Source organism: Micromys minutus (genome assembly GCF_963924665.1).
Source record: "Micromys minutus genome assembly, chromosome: 24".
NCBI lineage: Eukaryota > Metazoa > Chordata > Mammalia > Rodentia > Muridae > Micromys > Micromys minutus.
In genome coordinates, this window is record NC_137959.1 from 7265655 (window position 1) to 7286282 (window position 20628).

The window sequence follows — 20628 nt, forward strand, 5'->3', positions numbered from 1 at the left end:
AAAACATAGTCCAGAATATACTTAGTTTGGCTTAAAATCCACTGTTTCAGTCACTGGAGACTGTTGCTTTGGGCCTGTGGTGACACAACGCAGGGTAGCGGGAACACATGGCAGAAGGTAGCTCTTCCCTTATGGTTCCCAGAAAAGAAAGGGTAAAGGAAAGATCCAGAGTCACAACACACTCTTAAAAAAACATGACCCTAGTGATCTAAATTTCTCCTCCTCAGCCTCATTTCCTAAAGATCACAACGATCTTCCAGTGCATCCACAGCTGATGACCACGCTTTTAGCATATGAAGTTGGGGGCTAAATTTAAGTTCCATGTCATTGAACAACAGAATATTCGTTAAAAACACAGGCTCTGTTTGTCTTAACTGTTGCCACACCTCTGTGGCCTACATTTAGGAGGTAGGGCACTTAGAAGTAGCTTTTAGAGGCCTTCACTTTATTAATAGTCCTCATCTAATTTGGCCAATGTCCACGTAACTGGGAGAAATATGGACATAAAAAAGAGAAAGCAAGGGTATGTATACATAGAGGGAAAGCAATGATATGGTTCAATAGAAATAAATTTTCTGTAAGACACGGTACAGGTATCAGAGAAGCTAAACTGCTGACACCTTGGTCTTGGCTTTGCAGCCTTCAGAAGTCTCTCCAGATACATTCTTTCTGTTAAATCATCCAGAGTCTTCTGTCTTACCCTTTCATTCTAACTAGCCATTGTGGGTTCCAAAGCCAAAATGTCTGGGAGCAATGCCAGCTCAGCTTCTCACCAGGCAGGTGACCATGGATGGATTCCTAGACTTCTCCTGTCTCCATCTCCTCGTTTGTCAGAGGATAAAGACAGTGATGACAATGGTCCCTTCATCTACACGTCACAGTCAATGAAAGAATGGAAATCTCAGCTGCTCAGGGCAGTGGCAAGCAGAGAAAATGCCCCACACAAATGTTTGCTAAATCCATTTTCCCTATATTGTGTAACTTTCCAGCAATTGAAACAGCCAAGACTATGTATCAAATGCACTCTGGAGAGAATTTTGAAGCAGCTTCTTTTGTAGCTTGACAGTATTCAAATGACTCCTCCACATAGAAGATTTTAATGCTTTTCTTTCTTTCTGAAATACCTTTTTGGGAAAAAAAATCTCACTAGGAAGTAAGAGAAAGTGGATAGAATTTATACCGTTTATACACCCAATTCCTTCTGTATCCTCAATGGGGCACCAAAAATGTTGCTTCACCACTGTCATGCTCTTTGCCCTTATCTAGAGCAGTATTGCCCAAAAGACCTTTCAAGGACAGAAAATGTTCTATCCTGCTTATATGTTATACAACGTATGTTAGCGGTGTGGCTATGGGGCATTAAAATGTGCCTAGTTCCATTAAATCCTTAATTTGTTTAGCCTAATCATGAAACAGTGCACCCTGGGTCTTGTGGTAAGAATCAAATGATTAGATATATTTTATACCAGGTTAGCTCTGAATACCAAACAGACAGCAGGGAGAGACTGGCTGGAGTTCTCAAGATGCTCGCTAGCCAGCCAAATACAATGCAACAATCCATTAAGTCCTGGGTTGTTTAGGCCTTCTGAGCTTCCCTGGGTAATATCTGCAGTTCCAGGGCAGCTAGGGAATTTGAATAGACAATTCCAGCAATGCGTGTACGTTCAAGAGGCCAGGAAATGAAGGGTAAGGAGAAGACTGCAGCCCAGAGCTTAAGATATTAAGAAGTAATTGCTGTTCATATTTCGTAGTTTCCTACAGCAACAAGGGCAATGCATTGCTTAGATGCATACATTAATTCACCTTTGTCACAAGTAACAAACAGACTGCTAGCCTGGAACAAGGCATGCTGAACTCTCCTTGTTTTTCCTAATGCAGTCACCCAAAATTAAATTATAGACCCCACTGTACATCACATAGAAACAGATCATATGATTACAACTAAATCCTGAAATAACTGTGTTTTAGTTCCCAGCCTTTGCATATACATTGAAACCTTACTGCATGTAGAGAACCACTTAATTTAATGTTGAGTGAAAAGCAGAGTGGCCAATCAGAAGATTCCTTTGTTTTCTGAGACATTGTGGCTCGCCAATTACAGCACTAACTACTCAGTCATTTATAAAATGTTAGTATGTTAAAAAAAAACAAAAAAACAAAAACAACCTGCAATTTAGGGATGGAATTGTCATCCCTGTGTCAGTTAAAACACAGTTTCCATGTGGGCTGAGCGCACTGGGAAACTGGGCAGCTGGGTGAAATCTGTCAGCTTTGCTGCTGTGACCCAACCACTTCTTGAAACTGTAGCAGCCCACCAATCGGTTTTGTGCACTATTCCTCACTGGCCATTTCATATTTAATTTCTTTCCTTCACAAATAATTTTTGTGCCTTCTTTTGGGTTTGATTTAAGGTCTAATTTTGCTTAATGAATGAAATAGCCTGGCTGTTAAACTTCCCACCCATGCACACCCACATGTGGTTTTATGATATTTTAACTACTGAAGTGCTCCATTTAAACCGTGCAGCTATTCTTATTCCACAGAACAGTTTTATAGACAGAGCTCACTGTAGGAAGATACTTCTATTTACTTCAATAGTAACAATTCCAAGTACCATTTTCATATTGCTTTACTCAGTCATCATCTTTGGTCTATAAATTTTCCCCATGCCATTTGGTCTTACTGCCTTCTTGTAACTGAATTAACTGTTAGTCTCAGACAGTTCATGCAATAATTGACTTTCATTATTTGGGGGATTTAAAATATTAATTAATTAATTAATTAATTAATTAAATTACATCCCAAATGTTTCCCCCCTTTCCGTCCTTCCTGACAGAGTCCCTTCCTCCTCCCCGTCACCTCTGAGAATGTGTACCCCCATATCCTCCCACTCTGGCTAATCAAGTCTCTGCAAGGTTAGGCATATCCTCTCCCACTGAGGCCAGACAAGGCATCCCTGGAGACTGAGTTGCACATCTGCTGCATATGATCAGGGGGCCTCGGCCAGCCTGGGTATGCTCTTTGGTTGGTGGCTCAGTTTCTGAGAGCTCCCAGCGGCCCAGACTAGTTGATTACAATGTTGGTCTTCTTGTGAAGTTCCTCTCTCCTTAGGGCCTTCAATTCAGGGATGTTTTGATTTAAATTTGTAAACCCATTTTAAAATTTATCATGGTGGATGTGTTCATATATGGTACCTTGTCTTGAGAATTAAAGACGTTTCCTGTGCCTATACAATTAGGTTATAGGCAAGTTGGACATCCCTATAGCCATCTTCATTTTAGAGACTCAGGACAGCATTTGTGAAATAGTCATAAGGAATAAAACCCATGGAAATGCTGAACTACTTATATTCTGGATGTTTCTCTCTCGAGTCCCCCAATTGCTCCCACCCTTGACCTCTTATGTATCAGGCAGAGAGAAATGTTGTGTATGTGATGGAATGACAGTTTAGGTATCACTTTTCTTCAGAGAATAGGTACAGGATTTATTCACACAGGTACAAATACATACATATATACATACATACATATATGCATACATATTTTCATTTTATTCATATATATATATGTAGTCATGTATAAGTGCATTTCTATGATTTACTATAAGGAACTGGCTTGTGGTGTCATGGTAACTGACAGTTCCTAAATGGCAGTCTCTCAGGATCATGTTACATGTGACCCATGTTGGAATCCCCTTTCTCTACAAGCTATTCCCTCCGTCTAGTTTTAAATTTTCTGCTAATAGTCATCCTAAATAATTTTTCAATTCTTGCTGCAGCAGAAACAGATTCTGCCTTCTGCAACATAATTATAAAATGAAATCAAATATAAATGAAACAGCTTTGGAGGAGGAGGTGGTTAGGTAAAGGGAAGGCCTGGTACCTGCCCGTGTATTTGACCCTTTGGTTTGGTGTCCTACTCCGTTTCTCTATTAATTATAGCCCCAAGGCATACGGGGCATGCTTTTAACAGCATTTACCAACTGAGCACACATTCATGTTTTATGCATTATGATAAAACAGAGAATGCAGGCTTGGTTGTTTATGATGTAGAGTCTCTGAGCTCATTCCACATTCAATTATTTAGTTTCATTCTTCATAGTCTTGTTTCTAAATCTCTTTTCTCTTTGTGTTATTCAGTAGCTTATGCTTTGCACGTGGGGTAGGGATGGGAAGTTATTTCATGTTGCAGAGGATGGGAGGTTACCCCATGTTTCAGAGGATGGGAAGTTACCCCATGTTGCAGAGGACCAACGTGACTTCATGGAATCCGCATTTGGACTTACAGCGAACTCATATGTCTTCGAAATATTATATTAAGGCGAGAGAAAACCAGACACACAGATAATAGGTTAGGAGGTACTTCACATAGTTCTTGTGGAGGATCTGTTTTAATAATTCATTGAGTATGAAGAATGTTATAATTTGCACATACCATGCCCAGAACTAAACAGCCTGAGCCATCTCTGCAGCAAGGCTGAGAAATCACCTGTCTCTTTACGTTGTATTATTTTCTTGAGATTTGTGGGTAGCAAGAAGAAATGGGACAGATGACTGGGAGTGCTGATGAGAGCTGCTCACTGCATGAGGGACCTGTGCTTATTAATATTTGAACAGCCAGCCTATTTTCTCAGCCTCCTCTACTTGCTTTTTGGTTTGCAAGGAGACTTGGTGGAGTTGGAGGCAGGCCAAGGACTATGCAAGATGCAGAATGTTAGTGTGAGTGCAGTGGGACCATAGCTTGTCCTTGGCAGGGTAGAGGGTCCTCTGAGAATGATTGTATTATTGGAGATGCAGAGTCATGACTGAAAGATGGAGTTTTAGTATGTTATCTTAAATTATTGTTTTGGCAATTGTGTAGAGAAAGACAATATATTTAGATCTCATCTAGCATGCCCACCTCCAATTCTTCTGGACCCAAGTAAACTCATCTCAATTTCATGATGTCTATGTTTTATTTTTCATTTCTTTTATATTATATCATTTACTGCTTCTAACCAGTGCTTCTCATGTGTTTAGAGGTGGAGCATAGGCAATCTAAAGGGGCCAGTCCCTTAGAGAAGAAGACAGTTGTCAATAGTTTCTCAGAGCACCTGAGGCTCAGGAATTACCCTTGTTCCTACTGGAATGTGGCTTGGCTCCATTTGGTACAGGTTTCATTCAGGCACCCACATATGATGTAACCTCTGAGTGCAGAGGTCTCTTCATGTACAGACATAGTATTTGCCAGCAGTCTTCCAGGACCCTGAATCTCTACGGTCTTTCTGCCCTCTCTGCTGTGATATATATATATATATAATTACTAATCTGGAATATTATTTTTAATTCACTTTACATCCACATCGCTGTATCTCCTCCCAGTTCCTCCCTTTAACAGTCCCTTCCCTTTTTCTTCCTCAAAGAGAATAGAGAGCCCCCATATCCTGTCTACCCTGGTACGTCAAATCTCTGTAGTGTCAGGTGCTTCTCCCACTGATGCTAGACAATACAGCCAAGTTAGGGGAACAGATTATACAAACAGGCAAGAGCTTTAAGGATAGCCCCTGCTCCAGTTGTTCGGTACCCACATGAAGAACAAAATGTCCATCTGATACAAGCCAAAATAATTGTAATGTTACATGCATTTATACAGAGTCAAGATATACTCTTTTCATATATATGTACAAATATTGTGCTTTGAACTATCTTCATGATACACATACATTAAGACTGTATCTTCTTTATGTATCACAAGTATATTCAATAGACTGTGTTCTAATATAATTTCTATTGCTCTGATTAAATCACTATTAAAACAAATTTAATAGCAAATGGTTAAATTGGCTTACACTTCCTTCATACAACTCAGCACTGGAGGGCAGGGGAGGAGCCATGGCAGGAGTTTAGGCAGGAACTGGAACAGAAACCAAGGGGGGATGCTGCTTGGTAGGTCACTCCCTGGATCACAGTTTGTTTTCTTATACAGCCTGGATTCACTTGCTTAAAGATAGGGCCACCTACAGTTGGCTGACTTTCCCATATCAATCATCAATCAAGATAATCTGTAATTGACATGGTCATTGCCATTCTGATCAAAGAAATTCTTCATTTGAAATATCCTTTTCCTAGTTTAACAATTGTTCATGAACTTCTTGTACTACATGAAAGTCATTATTTCTATATGTTAATAGTATTCATACATGAAAGTCATTATTTCTATATGCTAATAGTATTCATACATGAAAGTCATTATTTCTATATGTTAATAGTATTCATACATGAAAGTCGTTATTTCTATATGCTAATAGTATTCATACATGAAAGTCATTATTTCTATATGCTAATAGTATTCATACATGAAAGTCATTATTTCTATATGCTAATAGTATTCATACATGAAAGTGGTAAGTGTTGTGCATGTGCATGTATATGTATATGTGTATTGTGCAAGTGGTTGTTAGTTCTGAGGCTAGTTTATTTGCTTTTCTGTATTTACTGAGTTCAAGTACATATTCATGTTTGCCTTTGGCTTGTTACTCAAGAGAAATTCTAACACTGTCATAATTATCAGCTTATCTTCCCATATCAAGAGGTATATCAGCTTTCCCTGTGAGGAAGGTCAGGCCATACCATGCTCTGAATGATGTCTACTATGGGAGTGTTGTCAGCAGTGCATTTCTTCTTATAGGGAAGAAACAGAGGGTTGTGTGTGTGTGTGTGTGTGTGTGTGTGTGTGTGTTTTAACCAAGGAAATTTGCCTCTCCAGTGGTAACTTCTCAGCAAACAGATTACACAGGTATACACGTGTAGAAAATTAACGTGTTATAAGTTGACTCTTAACCAATAAGATATAGAATAAAGCATTTGAAGTTGGAAGTTTTGCTGTCTTAATAATGAATTACAATATCATAAAAATACTAAAAATGAAGTTTAAATAGCCCTTGACTTCTTGACTGTGAGACTTACTCGTTTCTGTTTTTCCTTAAACTCTTTTTAGTTCACCCTAGTGAGTTGTTATAGTTACTTCACATCAATCATTTGTTGACCTTACAGTCACTCGGTGTCCATCTAGTGGCCAGTGCTCTGGTTTCCTCCTGTACTTGAACTTTTCTCACTGTTAAGTAACCATGTGTTGATGGTTCTGGGCTTGTACCTCTGACTGTCATGTTAGAACCGACAGAGCTGTCTATGTATGTCTCCCTATAGACTGTGATATATTGGAGGAATGCAATACATTTTATCTCACCTTTTATGGAATGCTGTCAGTTTATCTCGAGTCACTCCCCTCAGAATGCTACACTTTTCTCACCATTTTTTCAGAAAGCATCCCTTAGTCCTTGGCATGAGCATCCATTTGGATGCTCTTCCACATGAAGTGCAGCTACAGTGCCATCTTATGCCTTCCCTTCAGGACCCAAACCCTTCATTACCATTTCTGATGAGAATTTATAGGCTTCATAAATCATAAATATATCTATTAATATTACATAGAAATATTGAGCACTAATATTCATATAAAACTGCCTTCTTATAACATCTACTGGATCTATTAGGCTGATATAGCATGCAGCTTTCTCTCTCAGACGCAGTCTCCTTGTCTTGGTTCTTCTAGACTTGGCTTTCTGGAGTCACATGCTTGCTTTGTCATTTGTTTTTGTACTCAATTTGAATTTCCAACAATTTGTAGTGAGAACGCACGATACCTCCATTTTCAAACCTTCTCTCCATAACCCTCTCTTCACTTCAGTTTTTATCTAAGCTTTCGACTCTCATTTTCTACTGATTAATTGCTTCTCTGAGAAATGCTGTGTCTTGAAAGTTAACATTCACTAAAGCTGAGACTGAGGTTAATGCAGGCAAAGATTGTGAAGACCTCAGATGAAAGGTGGCATGGGCTTCAGCACAAGCCCATTGATACAAAGCAAAGGCAACAGACAACAAGTCACATTTGTGCACACCATCACTTATCTTTGCACTTAACATTCCTGTGTCTTAAAGAGTCTACATCTTCTGAATTTATTAGCTTGGTATTTAGCATGTTTCGCGGACAAAATAGCAAAGACAGTTCATTATTGCTGGTTAAATTAGCATCATGAAAATGTGACCAGCAAAAGGTCACAGAAATGAGGAAGGGATTCAGCTAAGCAGTGCACCCAGCCGTTCATCAGCATCACTTTCAAAACGCAAGCCTACCGTTTAAATTAACTTGGCTAAAGCCTAGACTTTGGATAAAAGTTAATAATTTAAATCTAAATGGCAGGATTAGGTATTCCTTTGGATAAAGCTGAGATAACATATATTCATGTGGACAGATGGAATTGTCCTTGAGAGAAACAAAAGTCAAAGAACTTTTGCCCAAGCCTACTTTTTGGTGATATTTCATCCAAAAGTTAACTTTTTGATATTTTACTAGTCTAAATCCCTTCGTCCTTTATTTTATTTTAAGCTGGTAAACTCAGAGTTGCCTACAAAGGACATCAAAACAATTTGTAATTCATTTGGTAATGCTAATTAGTAGTTCTATTATGTGTACTTTAAAGACAACAATAAACATGCTCTATTATTTTGTATTCTTAACAGAAACCAGGAGTTAAGAGAACTTGGTGACCTTTCCCCACACTGGGACAACCTACGGAAAAATGTCCTTACTCACTGTGATCACATGGTGACTGTGTACCAAGACATCCTGACAGAACTTACCAAGGAAACCGGTATGAAGCAGCCATTTGGCTTCCCCAGACTGCAGAACACTAATGCGTGGCCCAAGGAAGCAGTAACTAGAACTGTGGCTGTAGAGACAGAAGAGCCAACCATTACACTTCTATCTCTCTTAATGTGGAATTCATAGTAAGGGAGAACTATGATACCCCACTTTCTGGCATTGTTCAAGTAAAATAATAATGACCGAAAGAATTTTTAAAATTAGTATATGTGAAGAATGTGAAGGGCTTATTGTTTTCCTTTCTGAAGATCTTGTAACATCTCTCCTCTTTTCCACATGTATTGTTTGTTTATATGTCTGTTTATTCATTTGTTAATCATTTCCAATCTTTATTCTCCTAGGGTCCTCTTTCAAATCCAGCAGCAGCAAAGGAGAGAAAACACTAGAATTTGTTCCAATAAACCTGCACTTGCAACGGATGCAGGTGCGCAGCCCTCACCTGAAAGGTACTGATGTTCCTTCAGAAGTGTCAGACTATTACCGTGTGTGTGTGTGTGTGTGTGTGTGTGTGTGTGTGTGTGTGTATGTGTGTGTGTGTGTGTGTTCAGAAAGCCTGATGATTGGCTGACTCCCTAATTTAAGAGTTAAACATGAAGAACAAAAAGAGGAAGCAACCAAAGCTGATGCTGGCCCACACCTGTGAAAGAAAATAGCACCATTGCTGATTTTCATGGAACAGCTTATGAGTGTCACTCTTGACCTAAATTAGAGACCGAAACTCAAGAGTCTTAGCAACCTAAATAGCACTCATAAATGGCCGAAAGGCAATAGTCTTGTTATTGCTCTATTGGTTAAGAAAAGAAGAGAAAACAAGCTTCATGTTATCTTTGGCAGAAACCTAAACTTCAGCATGAAGATGCACAATTGCTTATGTGCTTCAGTGGTGAGCAGTAATGCGCATGTTCTTCCTTCCTTGTGGGAACCACTGGCAGAGTTCAGTCAGTGGAAAGTGGGAGAACGTTTTGCTTTGTCTCCTGTCCAGGAGAAACGTGTGGGTTCTGGGAGCATAGCTGAGCTGGGTCTCAAGTGACTGGTGCAGTACGTTCATTACTGCTTTACAAAACCTGTACTGTTGCTTCTATTATTATGTTATTTAGTGTGTGTGTGTGCACGCACACTAATATAACATGTGTGTGGAGGTCAGAGAACAACATGTAGATCACTTCTCTCCTACCAGGGATCAAACTTAGCTCATCAGGATTGGTGACAATTGCTTTAAAACAGTGAGTTATTTCCCAGTCTCCGTTGTCATTTGAAAGTGAAGTATTTTAAGAATTCTTCCTAAGTCGTCCTTTGACTTACTTAGCTATCAATGATTATGTTTTGTTTTGTTTTGTTTATGTTTTTTTTTTGAGACACACTGCATTCACATGAAGACTAGGCTGTCATCATTTACTATGTAGGTGAGGTTCCTGACTCTGCTCTGGGGCTCCAGTTATGTGCCCACATACTTGATTTTATTATGTGCTGGGGATATGGCAGGAAGACCAAAGTGCTCTAGAACTCTTTGCTGATTGCTTTGTGTCAGTAGTTTGAACATTAATGATATGAAAATAAATTTAAAGCCACCAAAACCTGAAGTGTGAGAGGTTATATTTATGAACTATCAGCCATTTGTTTTTCCCAATAACCAATGTGAAAAGATATTTATAAGGCAGTGAAAAGTCTATGTCTTGCTGAAGTGTACTTGAGTGTGAATTTATCTCTCATTTAATCCTTTAAGGCATATTGCTCTCAATATTGTTTGCAGTTAAGTGAGCTAGAACATGGAACACATTTAGAGATATCCAGGAAGAGCAGGTTTTTATATCATCATTCTTTGATATCATGAGGCTAAAGTGTCTCCATGTAGGTCATCAAAACTGTTAAAACTAGAGAAGAACAAGACTATTCAAAGTCAATATAGCCTTGACTATAGGAATTAGCTAGCACTAGGGAAGAGGTGAACTAGAGAATAATTTGCAACATATGAGTGCATAACAGCAGATACAATACATTTAGGAGAGTAATTGTCACTGGAGCTACATGCAAATGGCAGTGTCTTCACCCACACACACCATTTGTAGCCACATGGATTCAGGTACCGATTTAGTTAGACACTGGAATATTTAGTAATGATTACGTATGTAATTTCATTACACTGACGGCTTCTTTCCCCTCCATATAGATTATGAAAACATTTCTGTATGTGGCATGTTCTAAAACATCATCCAAGCAGTAGGTGGCAATGCACTAGGCTTGACATATTATCTTTTGCATCTGATTCTCTGAGCTGGAAAAAAAAAACAAGTGGGTAAGTGGATACTAAAAGGCAGATGTTTAGGGAAGAAGAAAAACTGTGCTCAGATAATTTGAATTGACATGGATATCCAGTGAGTTTCATAATGAAATTCTACAAATGAGGGCATTTAGACAACAGCAACTCAAGTGTCAGCCGGGCCATGAGCCTGAGGGTCTCCTTCCTTCATTGTGGTTGCTGATTTTTTTTATGTGAATATAAACCTTTCAAATCCTGCATCTTTCCATGTTACTTGCATTTCTTACCTATATTATTCCCTGTCTTCCCTTTCTCTGTTAGTATCTCTCCCTCCTTCCATCCTTCCCCCGACCTTCATCTCTTCATTTCTGCTCAGATTTCGTCCATAAAAAGTATAGGCCATACTCATCTCAAGTTTGACTGCAGAGACTCTGTCTGAAAACTGTGTCCATCACGGGCGCATTCTCCAGATAGCAGGCCAATGGCTGACTCATGGAGCAGGTGACTGAGCAGAAGTAATGCTGTGTTGTCTTTTACTGACACTTAGCTTAAGGTGCTTTCAGACTATTAATTTTTCACCCTTATTAATGACTTCAGTGTAACAAATTCCCACAACAATAGAGAGGCTAGACATGCTGAAACAACAGAAATCAAAGCACAGTTTCATCTCCAGGATGAAATTCTTTTAAATGTATACTCTAGAATACTTCAGTGTTTTTTTATTTTTACAGTCTATTACTTATCAACCTTATAAGATACAGATTCTTCTAATATTATAATAATCTGTTGTAATTTTTTATGTTACATATAATAATAAAAGCACTATATTTGGGGTATAAAATGTAATGAATTCAAATTAAAGTAATTGTTTTTCTTCAAAGAACTATTACTTTAGTGTTAGTTCAGGGCACTTAATACTGTAATTGGTAGTGTAATTGAGCCGCAACATTTAGCAGGTCTATTTGAAATGTATATATAATTGAATTCTTTTATGTAACTGCATTCTCCATGCATTGCTAATTTTGAGTATCAGTGCTCTGTAACTCTTAGATATATGACCAGAATTTTACAGTTTTACTGTAGTCATTTAAGTAAAGCTTATTAAAAGACCATGATGCCATAATATGTATTAGAGAAACATAGAAGGAAAGAAGGAAGGAAGGAAGGAAGGAAGGAAGGAAGGAGGGAAGGAAGGAAGGAAGGAAAGGAAGGAAGAAAGGAGAAACAGAAAGGCAGTCACTAGAATGATACTTGTGTCAACCTTAGTCACTGGGCTCCATTTTGAGTTTTCTGAGGCAACCTAGTCAGTGGGTTTAAGTCTCACTAGATTCTAGGGAACCAACCATTAATAATCTTTCCCATGTCTCTTAGCTACAAGTAGGATGTAATGAAACACCATGACCAAGGCGATTTAGAAGAGGAAGCATTTAATGAGGGGCTGGCTTTGTTTTAGGAGTTTAGTTCATGATTCTCAGTGCTGGGAACATAGAAGCAGGCAGGATGGCCCGGAGCTAGAGCGATGGCTGAGAGCTTATATTTCATCAGCAACATGAAGACAGAGAAGAAAGAAGACTAGTTCTGGTACAGCCATCTGACTCTTAAAGTTCTTTCCCCAGTCACAAAGCTCCTACAAGGCCATACTCCCTAACCTTTTCTAAACATCCCACGAACTGGGAGTCAAACATTTGAAAATATGAACACATGGGGGCCTTCCTCATTTAACCTCACACCAAGAAAAGGAGAATCAGAGATATAGTAGAGAAGCCAGCCAAAAATGGGGTCTCTCAAAATCTTTTAGTTGATGATTGAATTCACAGGGGATGTACCAGCTCAGGGGTTGCATAAAATAAAACTTCCAAGCAGACTGTGTGTACACACTCATCCATTGCTGTACTTTGTTAGATGTTTCAAACAGTTGCTATTGGAAGTATCTTAAATGATGTCTATCTTAAAATGTAATAAAAACAATAACATTCATACCACAGGAGTGATGTCACAGTCACATCCAACACGAATCAGGTTTTGCAGTTTAACTGAGAAAAATGGCCCAATGGAGAGGGAACTAGAGGAGCTATTAAAGTTCCGTAAACTCTGTATCTCAAGAATTAGGAGCATCATCCCTTCAGTAAGGACTTTTTGTTTCAGATTTCCTCAGTGAAGATCATAATTTAAATAGCTTGAACTATTTAGAAATACAAATTCAAAAAAGCCTAGTAATTCATGTCAAGTGGATTTTGGGTACCATTTTGAAGCCCAGATTATGTTTAAATTGTTCCTTGATATGAGATCACCATGCATAGATTTTCCTATTAACACATTTTATAGCTGAAGGGATTTTACCAAGATCTCCTGTAAAAATAGAGCCATCTCATTTCTATTATTAACCACCACATAAAGGCTACAAGAAAACTTTATTATGAATTCTCAAATCGCTCTGTTCACTGCAGCTTAACACAACTCATCCATTTAAACCTTGCTTCCCCAAGGCATGGAATACATTGCCATTTTCACAAAACCGAAGGCATTTTTGAGATATCATGTAATGTCAATGAAGAAAAGAGCATTTTAAAGATAGACAAAGAGAGGGAAGCTTTAAGTACCTATTTTGGTTATTTTTTTAATCTTTTCTCAGTTTCCCCTTCCTCTACTTCTCCCAGTTGCTCCTCACCCCACCTCCCCTCTCTTCCCATCTACTCCTCTTGTTTCCTTGCAGAAAAGAGCAGGCTTCCCAGGGATATCCACCAAACAGGGCCTAACAAGCTACACAAAGACTATGCACAAACCTTCATCTCAGGACTGGGCAAAGTAATGAAGTAAGAAGAAAGGGTAACAAAGACAGGCCAAAGAGTCAGAGACACCCCTGTCTCCCCTTAGGAATTTCACAAGGACACCAAGCTGCATAACAATGGCATATGTGCAGAGGATCTAGGTCAGACCCATGCAGTCTCCCTGATGCTACTTCAGTCTCTGTGAGCCCTTCTGAGCCCTGCTTAGGTGATGCTGTGGACCGTGTTCTCCTGATGTCCTAGATCACTCTGACTTCACCATTCCTCCCCCCACAAGGTCTGGCATTCCACCTTGTTTGAATGTTACTTTCTTAATAGCAAGATCAGAAGAGCTCTGTTATACATGACTGAAAACTATTAAAATTATGAAGATACACAAAGGATGGGATAAAATAAAAATTTAAAATAACAGTACAATTTCTAGCTATAAAATTGTTTCCTTTCACTTTAGATTTAGTTATATGAGCGATTATGGTCTTACTATTCTGTCTGTTCTTGCCTAAAGAAAAACAATCAATCACTGTTAATTCTAATTTTAAAGGAGTATGGCTAAGAATAAATGTGGTTCTTTAGCCAGACATTTTTCTTCATTATTTAGAAACAAGGAAATTAAGCACCCACACAGATCAATCTACTATTTTGTAGTAATTGCAAGTGAAATTCAAGGCTCTGGGATCCAAAGAGAGAAACCTGGTTGTCCTAATATTTATCAGGGATTGTTTTTTCTCAATGAGTATTACAAAATTCTAAGTAAGACTCTCTTTGATTAAAATTTAAAAAGTAAGTTTCATAGAAAATACTGTTTAGTTTAAGAGTGATCTACTTTGAATTTGACAGACTTTCTCTGAATTTAAGTTAAGAATTGTACACTGTGTACTATGTACTGTTATTTCAGATCATGAGACAAGGTTCACATAGTCACAGTCGTAACTGTAGAACAAAGCCATTAACTGGTATTGAAATCCACCTTTATTTGGGGAAAAAAGATTCAATAGATATTTTCAAGTTTGTTCTTTAGTGCTACTAAAGAAATGATCCAATAATTTTTTTTTTAAAACTTCAAGTACCTATTTAAAATAAGAAACAGAAAAACGTTTATCATCAAAACCTGTGAACATAAAATGGATTCATAATGATCCATGGTTTCTGAACCAACATAGCTGCAGAACCAACAGAGCTCTAGGCCGACATGCCTGGCCAGAGTGAGACCTTCCTCAATGTCATGCTTTATTCGATCTCATGAAACAAGAACACCAGCATTAGGTGTTCTTGTACAAGACTTCTTTGTACCAATGCAAATCTATAGGTGAGTAGCAACATGGGAAAATGAGAGAGAGACTGTTGTAGAATTTAGAAAAGCCCTACATTTCTGCAGTGGAATGATCTCGAATGTGTCTATGAAGGTAGAAGGTGGATGAGGCTTAAACGTCATTTTTCTCTTTAAAATATATCTAATGATATTTAGAGTTTTATAATTAGGTTATATTGGTTATGCTCTGTTTTTTTAATTTAAAAAATAAAATTTAAAATTTAGTTCTGAATTGTGTTTCCTTTTTAATTTATAATTACTGATGCAACCATTTAATGTGAACATTAAAGTTTTTTTGTGAAGTGTACACTGTGTGAGCACGTAGAAGTCAGAAATGGACCGAGGGTTTCTTCTAGCTCTTCCTAGCTTGTTTTTTAAATTATTTTAAACATTTTTATATGTGAGATTTTTTTCCTGAACCATTTTCACACGGCCGTCATATGCTCCCCAATTCCAGCTATCTCTCTCTGCGCTCTCATTTCCTTCCTCTCCCAACACCGACCCCTCCCACTCCTGCCCAAACCTTCCCAGAGTCCACCACAAAATATTTCCTATTTTCCCTTCCCAGGAAGATCTATGAATCCCCCAGAGCCCTCCTCTTTACCTGACACCTCTGGGTCTGTGACTGTAGGTTGATTATCTATATGTAAGTGAATAAATACCACATTGGTCTTCTTGGGTCCTGGTTATCTCAGTATGATTCCTTTTTTTTTTTTTTTTTTTTCATTTCCATCCATTTGCCTGCACATTCCTTGATGTCATTTTTAACATCTGAGTACTGCTCCACTGTGTAAATGTACCAGGGTTTCTTTATCCGCTCTTCTGTTGTAGGATAGCGAGGTTGTTCCTGTTTCTGGTTATTATGAAGAAAGCTCCAATAGACAGAGTTAAGCTGCTTGAGTAATTGTCCTCATGGTAGGTTGGAGCATCCTTTGGGTTTATGCCAAGGAGTGATACAGATGGTCTTGAGGTAGATCAACCCCAATTTTCTGAGGAATCACCACATTGATTTTCATAGGGACTCTACAGATTTGCTTTCTCACAAGCAATGGAGGAGTGTTCCCCTTGCTCCACATTGTCACCTGCATGAGCTGTTACGTGTCACTTTCTAATCTTAGCCATTCTGACAGTTTAAGATGGCATCTTAAAGTAGCTTCTATTAACATTTCCTTGATGGTTAGAGCTGTATTCATTTCTTTGTTTCTTAGCCATTTGAGATTCCTTTACTGAGAATTACCTGTTTAAATCTGTACACTGTATTTTAATTGTATTATCTTATTTTTATGTCTAGTTTCTTGATTTTTTTTAAAATATATTTTGGATATTAGATCTCTATTGGATGTGGAGTGAATAAAAGTCCTTTTCAATTTTGTAGGATGCTACTTCATCTGATTGATGGTTTCCTTTGTCATACAGAAGCTTTTCCATTTCATTAGGTCACATTGAATTAATTGTTGATTCATGTGTCTATGCTATCATTGTGTTCTGTTCAGGATGTTCTCTCCTGTGCCAATGTGCTCAGGGTTGTTCCTCATTCTGTCTGTCAGGGTTAGCATGTCTTTTCTATGTTGAGAACTTTGATCCACTTGGATTTGAATTTTGTTCAGGGTGACAAATACGGATGCATTTGCATTCTTCTACAGGCAGACATTAAGTTTGACCAGCACCATTTGATAAAGATGATTTCTTCTTTCTAGTATGTATTTCTGGCTTCTTTGTCAAAATCAGGTGTTCACAGGTGTATGGATTTATGTTTGGGACTTCAATTTGATTCCATTGTTCAATGTTTCTGTTTTTATCCCAAAACCATGATTTTTCTTTTAAAATATAGCTCGGTAATACAGCCTAAAACTAGAGATAGTTATTCCTCCAGAAATTGTTTTGTTGTTCATGGTTGCTTAGCTATCCTGTTTTTTGTTTGTTTGTTTTGTTTGCTATTTGAAGTTGAGATTCATCCTTTATCATTTCTCGTTTCCTGTCTTCCCCCAGCTCCTCTAATACACTGCCACTCACTATCATTTAGATGCAGATGTATGGCCTCTTTTTAGTTGTTGTTCCACATATTTGTGTATTTATTCCTAGATATATATTTACAACCTGCTTAGGCCATGTAATGTGACCTGTATGCTTTCAGGGTAAACATTTGGTATTGGACAGCCAATTGGTGTGCTCTTTTCCTTTGTTTGTTTTGTCTCCTGGCATTTTATCTTCAAGAACAAACATAAATTGCTTTTTAAAAATACGTAAATCTTCCCTAGAATTTCATACACTCTACCATCTTTTGTTTTTAATTTCCTTTTAATTTCTTGTAAAAAATAATGATAAATGATATGTAAAATACTCAAGCTGATAATTTCTTTAAGTTAATGGAACAAAGAGGATGTTAATTAATATTGGGGAAGACTGTGTAGTGTAAACACTACAACTTTTGGATAAACGTGTTTCCAACAATGATGTGGGCAACCCACAAATCTAATTCATTTGCATAGGGGGATTGAACACATATGGAGATATGCTAATAATTAGGGGACAGTTTCTTAACACCAGTGTAAGAGGTAACAAATAAATTTTAAAATGTAGAGGAACAATAGACTCAGTTTTGTACTTCTAAATTTGAAGTCAAAGATAGCACTGTGACTCAATTTTTGTTGTTGTTCTTGGTCTATAATTGACAGATGAGTCAGTAAAAAAGACTATATGCAGTAGTTAATAAGTGTACATATGTTTTCCAATTTTATCCATTTACAGAAATGATAAAACATGACATTAAAGTAGAACAGAGCACACCTAATTCTTAGAGCTAAGTGTTGCATTTTGTTTTCTAATCAAAACAACAGTTATTCTTTGTATTGACTGTTGTGGCTTTCTATAATGGTCTCCATCAATGAAAAGGAGAGAGGTGAGAGCTGCCCTTCTCTGGAGTTAAAGGATGCATTTTAAGAATGTAATTAGAGATTATATTGATTAGGACAATTAAACTGGCAGTAGTGGCTTCTCCTCTCCAATCCTTACTACCATGGGTAGTTGGTTAGATTTTCTGTGCTAGGCATGAAATACCCTGTTCTGCGGGGCTACAGTCAAATTAGACAGTTGTTAGCTATGGCCCAGGTATAACTGCTGTTATATGTGTGAAAGTTACAGCTATAATTTCTAGTCTATCCTTGGTAATTATTCCCATGGTCATTGTGGTTTATAAATCTCACATAGAGTAGAACCTTTGGTTGCTTTTTTCCCACAGAACCTTTTGGTATAATGAAAATGAATCCTTGGGATGAGGGTTATTTTCTAAAAACTCTCTGGGGTAAAATATAATTGCATTTCTTATAAAACACATATTCTACTATCTTAAAACGGTATAATTCAATTTATTAGTGACTTTTAAAGAGTTAAAAATTATTACTACACTGTAATTATTCTTAAAGTTCATTGATTTATTGTCAAACCCATGTTGTATTAACTTGTTGTTGGGTCACATTGCTACTTGTATTTTATTTCTTTTAACCTTCTATTTTCAAAGTGGAGATGTTCTAATTTAAAACAATAATAATTCAAATGGATGTAGACTATGTAATTTTCATGAAACAATGATGTTTACCTGAGGCTAATAAAACAATTTATGCTTCCTCAGTAAGCCATATCTTAGAAACAACCAATATGTCAATATCAAAATCAATTTGAGAAACATCTTCTATTAAATTAGATTGCTCAACATAAATGTATTTTAACCAGCGAACATTCACTCTCCCTTTCTTACATGGATATCTTCCATTTGAATATAAAAATGATGGCATGCTTTGACACCATAATGTTCAGGATCAAAAGATTTAGTTTCAATTTAAATGTATGGATTTTTGTTATAAAGAGCAAAATATCTTGTTGGAAACATAAATTGAGATCTTTTGCATTCTTTCCATGTTTTATAATAAATTACAAATGTATGTATTCAAAACTGTGTAAATTTTAGAATTGATAATCAGAAAACGACTGAATAAATTTTGTTTTGAATGTGCTAGTACTGTTCTGCCCTTGAGCAAAAATAAATTAATATTTTTGGTTCTTGTCTCTATAAGCTTTGGTTGAGAAACTGTTCATTATTGTTGAATTTCAATATGATTGCAAATTAAATGATGCAAAACTCAATAAAGTAAAACACACAAAAGACCAATTAACATGTTATCTCAGTAGTTGGGTGGAGAAGAGGACATGCTGTTCTGCACTGTAGCATATAATTAAAATGCAGTCATAAATCTTGAAAATATAACTTTTTGATGTGCACAGGTGGCTTTTAGAAAGATTGATTTGTTCTTCCTGCCCCCTTGAGATGAGAGTTCAGAGTTAGTCATACACAGAGTTATTCATACAAATTGAAATGGAACAATTTCTCAAACTTTCCGCAGTAAGGAAACTCTAGTGTGCGATGTGTGCAGGAGACAAATGTTTGCTAAGTGTTCTTCTCCTTGTTTTCATTCCAGATGCTCTCTATGACGTCATCACTGTGGGGGCCCCAGCTGCCCATTTTCAGGGATTCAAAAATGGCGGTCTTCGAAAACTACTCCATAGATTTGAGGCAGAGAGAAGGAAGTAAGTAAAGTCAGAAAGAAAACATATTTCATTGATGACATTATTTTTTTCTGAATAAATCTATAGACAAAGTTAAAATTTTGGAGATCAGTCCATCACAAAGAATGTTTTATTTTAGCATTTTCACCCATCAGGTAAATTAAATTTATTTTATCCTGGAGAATTTCTTAAATTACTTGAGAATAGACTAGAACAAACAAAATGCATGATTAGGCTTTCTGGGAGCTATGGGGCAGAACACTGATCTGAAAGCTGTGCTACTCTGTGGGACACTTTGGTATCACTCTTGCTCAGTGGGAAAAAATACTGAGCAGTTATTTATCTAGACTCTTGACCCAGTGTAACCACAGAGATAATGATGCTTAGTGAAGAACACAGATCTTTCTTTTAAATCTTTTTCATCTTTAGTTGTACTTTTAAATGATGACCCTGTTAGTGATTACTTCCTTGGACCGATGCACAACAAACACGTCCCTATCCTTTAACTGCAGCATTGGAAAGAAGAGCTGTCCATGAGATAATTAAACTAACCGATGAAACTTGGTTACTTATGAACAACTAACACACAACCAGTGCATTATCTCTTAACAATTTTAGATTACTATTCCTGCACTGTTGCTTATTAACCTTGTTTAAATGCTGCTTAGTGAAGTGTCTTCCTCAGTACTCCTGCTTCCTCTCTTCCCACTTTCAGGAGAAATTACATTGTAATTTTCTCTGGCCATGACTACATCACACAAGCTGTAAAAAGGAAAGAATACCGGGTTAAGAGCAGTTATTTTTTGTCACAAACAGTTGTTTTTTTTCTTTTATTAGAAATCCCCAAATTGAATGCTTCAGTGGGACAGTTATCATTAAGTGACAGATGGCTTTATAAAGTATTAGACACTCTAAAAGAGTGACAGACCATGAACATTTAACCATGTGAGCACATTTGTCAAAATGTCATCAATTTCCACAATACCCAGATGTTTTAGAAGAAAAGTATTCTAGAAT

The 20628-nt window shown here is 37.3% G+C and overlaps 1 protein-coding gene across 5 annotated transcripts in view; it reads left to right on the plus strand.

Annotated features, from left to right (window-relative positions):
* INPP4B (inositol polyphosphate-4-phosphatase type II B) overlaps positions 1-20628 on the plus strand; it is a 297538-nt gene that overhangs the window by 150283 nt on the left and 126627 nt on the right. For all 5 annotated transcript variants that reach the window (XM_080937277.1, XM_080937279.1, XM_080937276.1 and 2 more), the window contains 3 exons: positions 8558-8688; positions 9041-9145; positions 19524-19632. In XM_080937277.1, the coding sequence (XP_080793403.1) occupies positions 8558-8688; positions 9041-9145; positions 19524-19632 (345 nt within the window). The remainder of the gene's footprint in view (positions 1-8557; positions 8689-9040; positions 9146-19523; positions 19633-20628) is intronic.